General features: G+C 45.2%; 1 protein-coding gene across 3 annotated transcripts in view; it reads right to left on the bottom strand.

Annotated features, from left to right (window-relative positions):
- ppef1 (protein phosphatase, EF-hand calcium binding domain 1) overlaps positions 1-15205 on the bottom strand; it is a 108938-nt gene that overhangs the window by 36380 nt on the left and 57353 nt on the right. For all 3 annotated transcript variants that reach the window (XM_041211589.1, XM_041211591.1, XM_041211590.1), the window contains one exon: positions 5584-5759. In XM_041211589.1, the coding sequence (XP_041067523.1) occupies positions 5584-5759 (176 nt within the window). The remainder of the gene's footprint in view (positions 1-5583; positions 5760-15205) is intronic.

The raw sequence follows: 15205 nt of genomic DNA, 5'->3' as shown, positions 1-15205 counted from the left end.
AAATTTTGAGATATTAAAAAGTTAGCGTCAGCAAAGCAAAAATCAATAGTTATCAAAACCCAACGAGTAAACCAACGTTCTTTAGGGAAGGAAAATTGTTATTCTCCAGACTGATTAATATGTGACTTCAGCCTCACACCAACAGACTAGTGAGCCTCTCAGTTGTCATAGAATCATAGAGTTAAACAGCACAGAAACAGGCCCTTCAGCCCATCATGTCCGTGCCAGCCATCAAGCACCTATCTATTCTAATGCCATTTTCCAGCAGTTGGCCCATAGCCCTGTATGCTATGATAAGAACAAAAAAACTGCAGATGCTGGAAATCCAAAACAAAAACAGAATTACCTGGAAAAACTCAGCAGGTCTGGCAGCATCGGCGGAAAAGAAAAGAGTTGACGTTTCGAGTCCTCATCACCCTTCGACAGAACTTGAGTTCGAGTCCAAGAAAGAGTTGAAATATAAGCTGGTTTAAGGTGTGTGTGGGGGGGGGGGGGGGGGGGGGGGGGGGGGGTGCGGAGAGAGAGAGAGAGAGAAGTGGAGGGGGGGTGTGGTTGTAGGGACAAACAAGCAGTGATAGAAGCAGATCATCAAAAGATGTCAACAACAATAGAACAAAAGAACACATAGGTGTTAAAGTTAAAGTTGGTGATATTATCTAAACGAATGTGCTAATTAAGAATGGATGGTAGGGCCCTACCATCCATTCTTAATTAGCACATTTGTTTAGATAATATCACCAACTTTAACACCTATGTGTTCTTTTGTTCTATTGTTGTTGACATCTTTTGATGATCTGCTTCTATCACTGCTTGTTTGTCCCTACAACCACACCCCCCCCTCCACTTCTCTCTCTCTCTCTCTCTCCGCCCCCCCCACACACCTTAAACCAGCTTATATTTCAACTCTTTCTTGGACTCGAACTCAAGTTCTGTCGAAGGGTCATGAGGACTCGAAACGTCAACTCTTTTCTTCTCCGCCGATGCTGCCAGACCTGTGAGTTTTTCCAGGTAATTCTGTTTTTGCCCTGTATGCTATGTTGTTTCAAGTGATCATCTAAATAGTTCTTAAATGTTGTGAGGGTTCCTGCCTCGATCACCCCCTCAGGCAGTGTGTTCCAGATTCCAAACACTCTCCAGGTGAAAAAACTTTCCTCAAATCCCCTCTAAATCCCCTGGTCCTTACCTTAAATCTATGCCCCCTGGTTATTGACACCTCCACTAAGGGGAAAAGTTTCTTCCTAACCCCATCTATGCCCCTCATAATTTTGTAAACCTCGATCAGGTCCCCCCTCAGCCTTCTCTGCTCCAGGGAAAATAACCCCAGCCTATCCAGTCTCTCCTCATAGCTGAAGTGCTCCAGCCCAGGCAACATCCTGGTGAATCTCTCTGCACCCTCTCCAGTGCAATCACATCCTTCCTATTGTGTGGTGGCCAGAACTGCACACAATACTCCAGCTATGGCTTAACTAGCATTTTATACAGCTCCAACTTAACCTCCCTGCTCTTATATTTTATGCCTCGGCTAATAAAGGCAAGTATCTCATATGCCTTCTTAACCACCTTATCTACCTGTGCTGCTGCCTTCAGGGATCTATGGGCATGTACACCAAGGTCCTTCTGATCCTCTGTACTTCCTAGGGTCCTACCATTCATTGTGTATTCCCTTGCCATGTTAGTCCTCCCAAAATGCATCACCTCCCATTTCTCAGGATTAAATTCCATTTGCCACTCCTCTGCCCATCTCACCAGCCCATTTATATTGTCCTGTAATCTAAGGTTTTCCTCATCGCTATTTATGACACCACCGATTTCATGTCATCTGTGAACTTACTGATCATACCTCCTATATTCACATCTAAATCATTAGTGTGCAATATAACCAGCAAGGGCCCTAGCACCAATCCCTGCAGTACACCATTTGTCACAGGCTTCCAATCGCATAAACGCCCCTCGACCATCACCCTCTGCTTCCTGCTACTCAGCCAATTTTGGATCCAATTTGCAAAATTGCCCTGGATCCCATGGGCTCTTACCTTCTTGAGCATTCTCCCATGTGGGACCTTGTCAAAAGCTTTACTGAAGTCCACATAGACTATATGAACTGCACTACCCTCATCTACACATCTAGTCAGCTCCTCAAAAATCAGAAATAAAACAGTCTGACCACCCAGCTGCGACCTAATCGGGGGATGACAAAGGCACACCCAACCCAGTCAACTCTGCAAAGTCCTCCTCACTAACATCTGGGGGCTCATGCAAAATTGGGAGAACCATCCCACAGAACTGTCAAGTGACATTGGCTGTAATAGTTGATTCAGTGAATATGATAAAGTCCCAGACACCTCTATCACCACCTCAGAGGTGGGGCACAGTGGAATAGAGTCAGGGCATTCACAACATAAATTCTGGGCCCCATGGAGTCTCATGGCATCAGGTCAAACATGGACAAGGAAACCTCCTGCTGATTACCACATACCGTCAACCCCCTCCCCTCAGCTGATGAATCAGTGCTCCTCCATGTTGAGAACCGCTTGAAGGAAGCATTGAGGGTGGGAAGGGCGCAGAATGTTCTCTGGATGAGGGACTTCAATGTCCATCACCAAGAGTGGCTCGGTAGCATCACCACAGACCGAGCTGGCTGAGTCCTAAAGGATATTGCTGCTAGACTGGGTCTGCAGCAGGTGATGAGAGAATAAGGAAAAGCCTACTTGACCTTATCCTCACCAATCTACCTGTCAGAGATGCATCTGTCCATGGCAGTATTGGTGGGAGTGACCACCGCAGTCGTTGTGGAGACGAAGTGCCACTTTCACATTGAGGATACCCTCCATTGTGTTGTGTGGCACTACCACCGTGCTAAATGGGATGGATTTCGAGCAGATCTAACAACTCAAAACTGGGCATCCATGAGGCTCTGTGGGCCATCAGCAGCAGCAGAATTGTACTCAAACACAATCTGTAACCTCATGGCCCGGCACATCCCCCACCCTACCATTGCCATCAAGCCAGGGGATCAACCCTAGTTCAATGAAGAGCGCAGGAGGGCACACCTAAAATGAGGTGTCAACCTGGTGAAATTACAACCACATCCAGTCGTGAATGGTGGTGGACAATTAAACAACTCACTGGAGGAGGAGGCTCCACAAATATCCCCATTCTCAATGATGGAGAAGCACAGCACATGAGTGCAAAAGATAAGGCTGAAGCATTTGCTGCAATCTTCAGCCAGAAGTGCTGAGTGGATGATCCATCTCCGCCTCTTCCCGAGGTCCTCAGCATCACAGATGCCAGTCTTCGATTAATTCCACGTGATATTAAGAAATAGCTGAAGGCACTGGTTAATGCAAAGGCTATGGGCCCTGACAATATTCCCACAATAGTACTGAAGACTTGTGCTTCAGTACTAGCCGTGCTCCTTGCCAAGCTGTTCAAGTACAGCTACAACATTGGCTTCTACCCGGCTATGTGGACAATTGCCCAGGCGTATCCTGTACACACAAAGCAGGAGAAATGGAGATAAAAACAAAAAAACTGCGGATGCTGGAAATCCAAAACAAAAACAGAATTACCTGGAAAAACTCACAGGTCTGGCAGCATTGGCGGAGAAGAAAAGAGTTGACGTTTTGAGTCCTCATGACCCTTCGACAGAACTTGAGTTCGAGTCCAAGAAAGAGTTGAAATATAAGCTGGTTTAAGGTGTGTGTGTGGGGGGGCGGAGAGATAGAGAGAGAGAGAAGTGGAGGGGGTGTGGTTGTAGGGACAAACAAGCAGTGAAAGAAGCAGATCATCAAAAGATGTCAACAACAATAGTACAATAGAACACATAGGTGTTAAAGTTAAAGTTGGTGATATTATCTAAATGAATGTGCTAATTAAGAATGGATGGTAGGGCACTCAAGGTATAGCTCTAGTGGGGGTGTTTTTTTTAAAATAATGGAAATAGGTGGGAAAAGGAAAATCTTTATAACTTATTGGAAAAAAAAGGGCCCTCAACCGTGTCCGGCCCATCTCCCGCGCATCCGCCCTCATGCCTTCTCCTCCCTCCCAGAAACATGATAGGGTCCCTCTTGTCCTCACTTATCACCCCACCAGCCTCCGCATTCAAAGGATCATCCTCCGCCATTTCCGCCAACTCCAGCATGATGCCACCACCAAACACATCTTCCCTTCACCCCCCTTATCGGCATTCCGTAGGGATCGCTCCCTCCGGGACACCCTGGTCCACTCCTCCATCACCCCCTACTCCTCAACCCCCTCCTATGGCACCACCCCATGCCCACGCAAAAGATGCAACACCTGCCTCTTCACTTCCTCTCTCCTCACCGTCCAAGGACCCAAACACTCCTTTCAAGTGAAGCAGCATTTCACTTGCATTTCCCCCAACTTAGTCTACTGCATTCGTTGCTGCCAATGTGGTCTCCTCTACATTGGAGAGACCAAACGTAAACTGGGCGACCGCTTTGCAGAACACCTGCGGTCTGTCCGCAAGAATGACCCAAACCTCCCTGTCGCTTGCCATTTTAACACTCCACCCTGCTCTCTTGCCCACATGTCTGTCCTTGGCTTGCTGCATTGTTCCAGTGAAGCCCAACGCAAACTGGAGGAACAACACCTCATCCTCCGACTAGGCACTTTACAGCCTTCCGGACTGAATATTGAATTCAACAACTTCAGGTCGTGAGCTCCCTCCCCCATCCCCACCCCCTTTCTGTTTCCCTCTTCCTTTTTTTTCCAATAAATTATAAAGATTTTCCTTTTCCCACCTATTTCCATTATTTAAAAAAAAACACCCCCACTAGAGCTATACCTTGAGTGCCCTACCATCCATTCTTAATTAGCACATTCGTTTAGATAAAATCACCAACTTTAACTTTAACACCTATGTGTTCTATTGTACTATTGTTGTTGACATCTTTTGATGATCTGCTTCTTTCACTGCTTGTTTGTCCCTACAACCACACCCCCCCTCCACCTCTCTCTCTCTCTATCTCTCCGCCCCCCACACACACACCTTAAACCAGCTTATATTTCAACTCTTTCTTGGACTCGAACTCAAGTTCTGTCGAAGGGTCATGAGGACTCGAAACGTCAACTCTTTTCTTCTCCGCCGATGCTGCCAGACCTGCTGAGTTTTTCCAGGTAATTCTGTTTTTGTTTGTGCAGGAGAAATGGAACCTGGCCAATTATTGCCCCATCAGTCTACTCTCGATCATCAGTAAAGTGATGGAAGGGTCCATTGACAGTGCAATTCCACGAGTGAGGGCTGGATCTGAAGGACAAAGGCTTACTCTAGACAGAGTGAGAGCCAATGGTCCTCTATTGTAAATAGCTTCAACACACGTTACCCTTTCAGGTTATGTGTGTTGGACCACATTACCTTGGACATGGGGAGGACAGACTTACAGTCCAATACAGTTTGCAGCATTTCTTGGTTTTTATTTCAGATTTCCAGCATCCGCAATCCAATACAGTTTGTGTTATGTTGTGCCCTGCAATATTTTTGCACGCCTGTTGTGAGTGACAGTGTCCATGGCATGAATGGATCTTACCCTGAATCTACTATACAATTATACAATGACTCACTTGCTGTTGTTTGAATGCTTTAAGTAATGCACTGGCATCCATAGCTGTGAGGGGGAAAGAGAGTCGAAGCCCCGTATAGGAATCAGGAACCTTGATGCTTTTATATTCCGGCACTTTGACAGTCTCTGAATTGTCACATATGTGTCCTGATGGAGTCAAGAGCTGGGAAAGCAAGTCTGGAAAAGAAAAGTGCAAAGGAAAAGAATGTACGTGAATAACTATCATTGAATGTACTCAGGGACAGACATTACCACCTGCTCAAACTGTTTTATTTATAATAATTCGCACCTTGTGCTTCTGAATTACATCAACTGGCAGCAGAAACAGTCAACAATGTTTGTACGCGGGCAAAGGGTCCAGCAGTGTCTCAGTGGAATCTTCCCAGTCCCAAGGAAGCAGGTTGGAAAGTGGCTGGGCTGGGAGGAGTGCGGAGGGGGGTGAGAGGAATTTCAGAGATGTCAGTGTTGGGTGAGTAGGCCCAAGTGTTCCACTTCTAAGCTATCATTACCTGCACAGGCTACGCACCCGGCAGCAATGGGGAGCCGATCTGTATAACTAGCTAAAATAAAAATAAAAATACCTGGAAAAACTCAGCAGGTCTGACAGCATCTGCGGAGAGGAACATTTTGAGTCCATATGACTCTTCAACAGAAGTGAAGCCTCTTTGTGGACTGGTTGGGGCTGTCATGGGGAAATGAGCTACACCCAAGAATGCACTGTCCCCCTCCCCTCCCCGCCCCAACCCCAAACTGAGAGTCAAGTCCAACAGGTGCCAGGAAGTAGCTCACCAGCACCTTGCCTGAGGCAGCGGGGGGAGCCAGCGAGGCCTCCTGCACTAACCCCGACACCCCCACCCCCAGAGCAGAGCCATGGCCATCAGCAGGCCACAGCTGTGGCCGCCAGGCATTCAGTGGAGGGGTTTCCCACCCCCAGAGGTGGCCTCGCAGCTGTGGCCACCTCTTCAGAGGGCACCTCAAGATGGAGGCACCCTCTGTCCCACCTCTGACAGAGGCAATGTCCACCTCTGGTCCTACTCTGATTGGGCCTGGAGCCTCAGAGGCACTCCCGCCTATCTTAATTGGCTGACTCTGGGACAGCCTCCCAGATGGGGGAGCCCTAAAAGCCAGAGCAGGGTCAGGATCCAGAAATGGTCCCCATTCACACACATATCCCAGTAGCAGGATTCGACCCTCTGCCCCACACTATGACCTAACTAGGATTGCAGCATTCCTCACTGTGCCTATCTGATTTATTTTTGAGCATTTATTTTTCAGACCATCATATTGCCAAAGTAATCAAATATTAATAATTATTACATGGCTCTTAAATTATTTTGAGGCCTCTAAACAGTATGTGGAACTAATCTGAATAATATTTGCTAACCACCATCTTTCCCACCCCTTTCTCCAACCTGAGATTTACAGATGTACCGATCTACTGAAGCACCATGACCTCTGACACCTCACCTCACTGCGGAGGACTCAGACCAGCCACGGAGGCTGGGATCTTGCTGATCACTGTGGCTCAGTACCAAATCCAGCCGGACATAATCCTGTAGGTTCCAGCATCCCCCCCAAATGCTCAGCTGCCATTGGTCAGCCATCCCTCATGATGCGCAGTCTTCCCCAGCCAATCAGCAAGTGAACAGTCTCTTGGATTGGATTGGATAAGTCTTGACTTGCAGTCAAATACCCTTTCTTCCCCCCTCCTCCCCACCACACTCCCCCCCCCACCCCCCCAACTCAACCTCTCTGATGTTTTGTAACTAAAAGGTGCTCAAAAGTAAATAAGAAACCAATAATTTTAAAGCCCCTATGATTGTTTCCCTTTTTTTTTCCGCAGCAGTATCTTGGAGATGAGGCATTATATCCTGGAGAATCCTGGGCAATCCTGGAGTGTTGGCAAGCCAATGCATTGCCAGAGACATTTTCCAAAATTTACCCCATCAGCCATTTGGAAGGAGGTCGGGTGCATATGGGGGCATATGTTAACAACCCCCCTCCCCCACCCCACAGCCCCCAAACCAGAATGGGAGCCCCTCAGCACAGCCTAAAATTTCTTGGAGGGTTAAGTTATAAAGGCAACCAAACACAAAACAAAAAGAAATCAAAAAGAAATTCAAAAAACACGGTGAGAATTACTCCTGCACAGTTTCACAAGGGCACCAAGCTATCTTCATTCCCCAAAATGTAATAACTACATGTTTGTAAACTTAATTAGAGACCAGAGAAAATAAATCAATCATGAGAGACGCTGTAAAGGAATTGTTCACCAGGACACAGATGTTTGGAGTTTGCTCGGCAATGATTACTGTTATTTGCAGTAATTGGCACTTTGCACATTAGTGTGCATGTTATATGTCAAAGAGTGCTTGTGTCTCCCACAAGCTGGAAGCTGTCGGGGCTTTTAGTATTCAGATGGGTGGCTGGAGATAAGAGAAGAACAATGAATAAAGGGCATCGTGTTGGTGAGAGATGGGGAGAATGAGAAATCAGCCGAGAGAGAGAGTGTCAGAGGCAGAGACTAAACAGAGAGAAGACACAACAAGAAACAACATGTATAATTTTAAAAATTGTTTAACAATTCATTTTTCATGCTCCTTGGTCTTGTTTCTAAGCTTGGTTAATAACCTGATGCCTTTCAGCAGCACTGGCCCGTTTTACAGAATAGGGTGATATATGGGAATGTAGTGGTCTGAAAACTTTATGTAGGCTAAGAATGGGCAACATCTCAGATTTCATCTCATTTTTATGGGGAACCTGATTACAACCTTCTGCCCAAACCAGGAGTGGAGGCTAAGAGAGGTTTTACCTCCTGTCTGCCTGTTTAAATTTGTACTGCCCCATGTCAGACCATTGATGCGAGGCTCCTGCAAAAAAAGGCAGCCTGGGGCCTAGTTAACATTCAGAAGTCCTGAATGGGATGGTGGCGAACGTCAGGGGGAGCGTCACACTGTCAGCTACCCGAGGTTAGGAGGCAGCAGCACCAACTGACCAAGGTCAGGATTAAAGATCAGATCCTATTAGAGGTCTCTGAGGGCCAGGAGGAGCCTGCCATGCCCTAATCTCGTGCCCCACCATCTCACTGGAATCCTCTATCTCTCTCTACAGGCCTCTGCTGGACCCAGTGCCCTGGTTTGTTGGGGCTAAAGGATCCAGGTTGCACTTTTGTTTCGGGGTGACCGAGTTTGTACCAAGACAAAGGTGATCAGTAGACCGTTCTTAGAAGAAACACATTCTTATTTGCAGAAGGAACTCAGCAGCTACACTTGTGTGCTTACAACTCAAAACTCTGTCTTTACATTCCAGACTCTAACTCAAGACCACTGACTACAGAGGTAGCCCGCGCTGCTCTGCTATTGGGTACCAAGATCATGCGATCTTACATTACAACATTTGTCTTAAAGGTATATTACACCTCAGATGACTGCAGCCTCCTTGCACTGACTGTCAGGACTTTATACCTTCCAGCTCGTACTGCCAGTCAGTCACATGTCAGTGGAGTTGGCAGTCAGCGTACAGTTAAAGTCCACAGCCCAAAACCCTTCTCCCACTGTCCCGTTAATGACAAGGCCCTGATGTCTAAACACAGCAATATCATCATTTAACCCACTTGGCCACAGACCTGGAAAAGCAGAATAAGACTCGAGGCCTTTAACACAAATGGCACCGAGTGGAATTTGAAGGTTTAAATCAATGAGCGGAGGTAGTATCAAGATGGTAGATAATAAGAGGGGTAACCTGAGAGACCAGAAGCTTATTCCCCTGACAGAAAGGACCACTATCATACAAATAGATTCAGCAACATGGTCAGAGAGCTTCACAGATAATTCAAAATGTGCTGCTCCTCAGACCAGCAGGTCCTTCATGGAAATGATCACTTTTAATACTTTGGCTTTACAGGGGGAAAGAAGAGCTTCTGGACCAAATGTAATATTTTTGTTGAGGTAAACTGTGTCAATTCTGTGCCATTAAAATAAAACATTAAGGCTGATATTATTCCCTGAATGGAATGGTTTGAATTTATTCTTAGAATCATAGAATTCTTGAAGGGTTGCAGCACAGAAGGAGGTCAATCAGCCCATTGTGCTCTCTGCAATAGCAATTCAGCTAGTCCCCCTCCCTATCCTTTTCGCTGGAGCCCTGCAAATCTTCACTATTTATGATCCAAGTCTCTTTTGAAAGCCCTGACTGACCCTGTCTCCAGCCACCCTCAGGCAGTGCATCCAAATCCTAATCACTCACTGCATGAAAAAGTTTCTCCTCAAGTCTCCATAGCTTCCTTAGCCAATTAACCTTAAATCTGTGTTGGATCCTAGTCACCAGTTTGTTGGATCCTGTTCTCATATTTGTTGTAAGGAGTGGCCGATTTGACACTAATGATAGAGTTGAGCAGCAGACACTTCATAGGTAGGAATTCTGTGTTTATTTACAAAGATACTCAGCAGCAACTAAACATGCAACTAAACTAAACAGCAACTACTAACTTCTGACTACAGACTACTAACTACAGAGGTAGCCTGCGCGACTCAATTATTGGATACAAAGAGCATGTAATCTCCCATTATAACATTCTTCTTAAAGGTATATTACACATCAGATTACCACATCCCTCCCCCTTTACTCAGAAATACATTTTATATTTACAATTACAATTTTCTCAAAATAGCAAAATATTTACAAGGTAAGTAATTTACACCTATTTCCATTATATAAAAAAACCCCCCACTAGAGCTATACCTTGAGTGCCCTACCATCCATTCTTAATTAGCACATTCGTTTAGATAATATCACTAACTTTAATTTTAACACCTATGTGTTCTATTGTACTATTGTCGTTGACATCTTTTGATGATCTGCTTCTATCACTGCTTGTTTGTCCCTACAACCACACCCCCCCCCCCACCTCTTTGTCTCTCTATCTCTCCGCCCCCCACACACACACCTTAAACCAGCTTATATTTCAACTCTTTCTTGGACTCGAACGCAAGTTCTGTCGAAGGGTCATGAGGACTCGAAACGTCATCTCTTTTCTTCTCCGCCGATGCTGCCAGACCTGCTGAGTTTTTCCAGGTAATTCTGTTTTTGTTTTGTTAAGTAATTTACAAGTTCAGTCTTTCTGGGGGTTTCCTTATGCATGTGAAATGTCTCAGCTCTATAACTTCAGATTCTTTGTCAGGAACCCCCTTTTCTGGAGTTGCCTGAACATCAGGTGCTTCAATGGGAACTTGCAGATCTATTTCCCCAACTCTCACAGGAACATCAGACATGTCAGTCCTGGGTTCAGTTCTCTCAACAGGAAACACTGACCCGGTCATGGTCACTGGTAGAATCGATTCTTGGTGATTTGTTTCTCTCTTCCTTAGATGATCCACATGTCTCCGTATGACTCGGCCTTCCTCCCCAATGTGGTAAGATAGAGGTCCAGTCACCGCACTTATTTCACCCGGTAACCACTTTGGTCCTTCTCCAAAGTTCTTCATGTGTACTGTCTCTCCTGTGGTAAATTTCCAGTCATGTCTAGTTTTCTGACTTCCCTGACTCCTTTCCAACTTCCCCTCTAAATTCAGCATTATTGAGCTCAATCTTGCCCTGAGACAGCGTTTCATCAATAACACCGCAGGTGTGACACCTGTTGCTATGTGAGGGGTGGTCCTGTAATGAAAAAGTAGGCCTGCTAGCCACGGAATCTCCAGTTAGATTTTTCATGCCTGCCTTGAACGTTTGAACTGCCCTTTCAGCCAGTCCATTTGAGGAAGAGTGGTACGGTGAAGTTTTTACATGAGTGATACCATTGAAGTTGATAAACCGCTAAAACTCAGCATTCGTAAATGCTGTGCCATTATCAGAAACGATCATTTCTGGTAGTCTGTGAATAGCAACACATTGATGTAGCTTCTCAACTCTAGCTGTCAATGTTGGTGCATCGACAATGAGCAGAAATATTGTTCCCATGAAAGGTCCCACATAGTCAATGTGTAACAGCACCCTGGGTCCTCCTGGCCACTCCCAAGGGTGTAACAGAGCTGTTGAAGGTAACTTTTGCAGTTGGTAACATTGCACACAGTGCACAATACTTCACTAAACTCTATTTCACCATCCATCCCAGGCCACCATAGGTAGCTGTGAGCTATGGTCTTCATTCAGGATATTCCTGGATGTGCGCTGTGTGATTCAATTAGTAATAGCTCCTTTCCCTTTGGAGGAACTATCGCTCGTGCTCCTCACCATAAGATGCTATTTTGGTTGGTTATATCATGTCTTTTGTTGAAGTGCAGTTTCATTTTGTCAGATACATGCTCTTGTGGACCAACCATGTAGCACTTGTTCTCATACTTGTGGTAGGACTGGGTCCCAACCTGTCCAGTCTCTGATCTGTGGAGCACAGACTGGCGAGAAATCTAAGAAATCTAACAATAAAACAAGTTCCTGTGGAACTAGGGCATCCTCATCATTTTCCCGTAAAGGCAAACGACTAAGTACATCAGTGTTTGCGATTCGATTTCCAGACCTATGTACGAAAGTGTATTCGTATGCTGCCAGGATTAAAGTTCATCGTTGTATTCCTGCTGAGGCTATGGGTGGTATAGCCTTGTCCTCATTGAACAATCCTAGCAATGGTTTGTGGTCTGAAACAATTGTAAAATGGTTCAGCCGTGTATGTACTGGTGAAATTTCTTGACACCAAAGATGATTGACAGGCCCCCTTTTTCTATCTGCGAGTATCCCCTTTCTGCTGTGGTGAGTGTACTTGACACATAACCTATAGGCCGTTGTGTGCCGTTGTCCATCCAATAAGAGAGCACTGCTCCCACTCTATAGGGAGATGGGTCACATGTCAGCAACAATTCTTTCATCTGCTCATAAAGCACTGATAGATTGGACGAGTGCAGCAATTGTTTCACCTTTATGAAAGCTTCTTTCTGGGGCACCTCCCAAGACCAACGTTGGTTCTTTTTGAGTGGAGAATACAGTGGGGGGAGGCCAGCACTGTAGACAAATTGGGTAAGAACCGCCCATAACAATTGATCATTCCTAGGAATGGTTTGAGCTCTGAGGCGTTCTTTGGTGCAGGTATCTCTCTTATGGCTCTCACTTTCTCCTCAACTGGGTGGAGGCCCTGTGAATCTACCCAGTGACCCAAATAGATTACCTCCCTCGCTTGGAACTTGCACTTTTCTTTTTTTAAACACATTCCAGCCTGCAAGAAACCTTTTAAGATTTCTTCTGAGTTTGCCATGTGCTCTTTTTCAGTGAATCCTATCTCCAATACATTGTCTAACTAGACTACAACTGGAGCAGTCCCTGCAGTAAGATTTCCATTGTTCTCTGAAAGGTGGCACAAGCGGAGGAGACACTGATAGGCAATCGTGTATATTGGTACAACCCTTTGTGGGTATTAATTGTGACAAATTCCCAGGAGGCATTATCCAACTCTAGTTGCTGATTAATCTGAATCATGTTAAGCTTTGTCTACATTGTCCCTCCTGCCAGCTTGGTATACAGGTCTTCGATTGTTGGAATGGGGTGCCTGTCTGGCTTAGCTACTTTATTAACTATCAGTTTGCAGTCTCCACAAATTCGGACACTCTGATTGGGTTTAAGGACGGGGACTATGGGTGCTGCTCATTCTGAGAACTGAACAGGTTGTATAACGCCCAGTTTCTCTAGCCTGTTCAGTTCAATGCTGACTTTTTCTCTTCATGCATGAGGTACTGGTCTGGCCTTCATGAATCGGGGGGGATTGCCTCTGGATCCACATGAATCTTTGCCTGCAGCCCCTGGATCTTCCCACTTACGTCCCTGAAGACTGTGGCATACTTTTGTAGTAGCTCTGGTAACCTACTTGTTCTTAATTCGAAAATTTCAGCTGATTCCAACTTAATCTCCTTTAGCCAGTTTCACCCCAGGAGGCTTGACCCCTTGCCTGCTACCACCATCATGGATAGCTTTGCCCATTGGTTTCTATAATGGACAATTACTCTACTTGTGCCTTCGACTTGGATGTTTTCACCCACATATGTTTTTAATTGGGCAGTTGTTTCTTCCAAATTTATTTGATGTTCCCCATTAATCAGGTATTTGAAGGTATGTTCCCCAGTTACTGCGGTGGAAGCTCCTGTGTCCACTTCCATTCTAACAGTTCTGCCATTCACTTTCACTGTTACATAGATGGCTCTGTTTTTTCCAACCTTTGAATTATACAACGAATAAGTATCTGCATCTGTTGCTCAGGCTCTTCTACATTGTAGATCTCACTGGTTTTTTCCTTTTGTTTAAAAGTCTGTTTGACTCTTTCCTTCCACTGTCTCACCATGTGTCTGTTTTTATGACAATAAAAACATGCTATTTTTTTAAAGTGCCAATTGTTAAAAGGTTGTTTCCACCTCTTGATAATACTCCTGGTTTTCACTGCTGGGTTGTTTTCTCTCATTTTCCTGTTAGTGGGGGCTGTTTCCCACCTCTCGGTAGAGTCTTGCATTTTTGCACCGTTTTTGGCTGGAGATTCCCGCCTGCTGTGGAGTACGGCGCCATTTTGCACACCCTGTATGGCTTTCGAATCTCTAACTGCACTTTCCATGGCCAGTGCATTTTCTGGCTCCTTCTTAAAATCCAAACTTGTTTTGGATAACAATCGCTTTTGAATCGTATCCTCGTTCACATTCGCACACTGAACGATCTCTAAGCAAATCGTTTAAGAATGTTCCAAACTCACAATGCTCCTTTAATTGCTCCAAGCTCGCCACATCGCTTGTAACTGTCTCCCTCGGGGCTCTAATCCTTGAATTAAACTTGAATCTTTGCATCATTGCTGAGGGCTTTGGTTGGTAATGGCCCTTCACCAGGTCCACTAACTCATCAAAATTTCTCGAGTCTGGGGCACTGGGTGCCATCAAATCTCAAATCAAGCCATTAGTCTTATTCCCACGTGTACTTAAGAGGATCACCAGCCTCTTCTCTTCCCCCATAATCTCATTTGCTTGGAGAAAGAATGAGAGACACTCAATGTAGTGGGACCAATCGTCCGTTACTTGATTGAAAGGATCAATTCTTCTGAATTGCGGCACGCTATGAGAGGATTACTTCAATGATTTGAACGGAACTTCTACTTACAATTGCTGTGCGAGGTACAGTGCCGATTTTGTTTCTCTTGCTTGCTTCTGTTTAACTTGTTTAATCCTTGTCGCCAGTTTGTTGGACCCTGTTTGCACGCTTGTTGTAAGGAGTGGCCAATTTAATACTAATGATAGAGTTGAGTAGCAAACACTTCATAGGTAGAAATTCGATGTTTATTTACAAAGGTACTCAGCAGCAACTAAACATGTGCTAACACTTCAAACTCTATCTCTACACTACTGCTGCTACTAACTACTGACTATGGACTACTAACTTTAGAGGTAGCCCGAGCTGCTCTGCTATTGGATACTAAGACCATGTGTTCTTATATTATAACATTCTTCTTAAAGGTATATTACACATCAAATTACCACAATCTGTCTCCTCTGGCTCTTCATCCTTCTACCAATGGGAACAGTTTCTCCCTGTCTACTCTGCCCTGACCCCTCATGATTTTAAACATCTCTATCAAATATCCTCTCAACCTTCTGTATAAGGAGAATAGT

The sequence above is a fragment of the Carcharodon carcharias genome, chromosome 18, assembly GCF_017639515.1.
Source record: "Carcharodon carcharias isolate sCarCar2 chromosome 18, sCarCar2.pri, whole genome shotgun sequence".
Lineage (NCBI taxonomy): Eukaryota > Metazoa > Chordata > Chondrichthyes > Lamniformes > Lamnidae > Carcharodon > Carcharodon carcharias.
The sequence above is the reverse complement of the archived record's forward strand: the minus strand, read 5'-3'. Positions and strand labels throughout refer to the sequence as shown.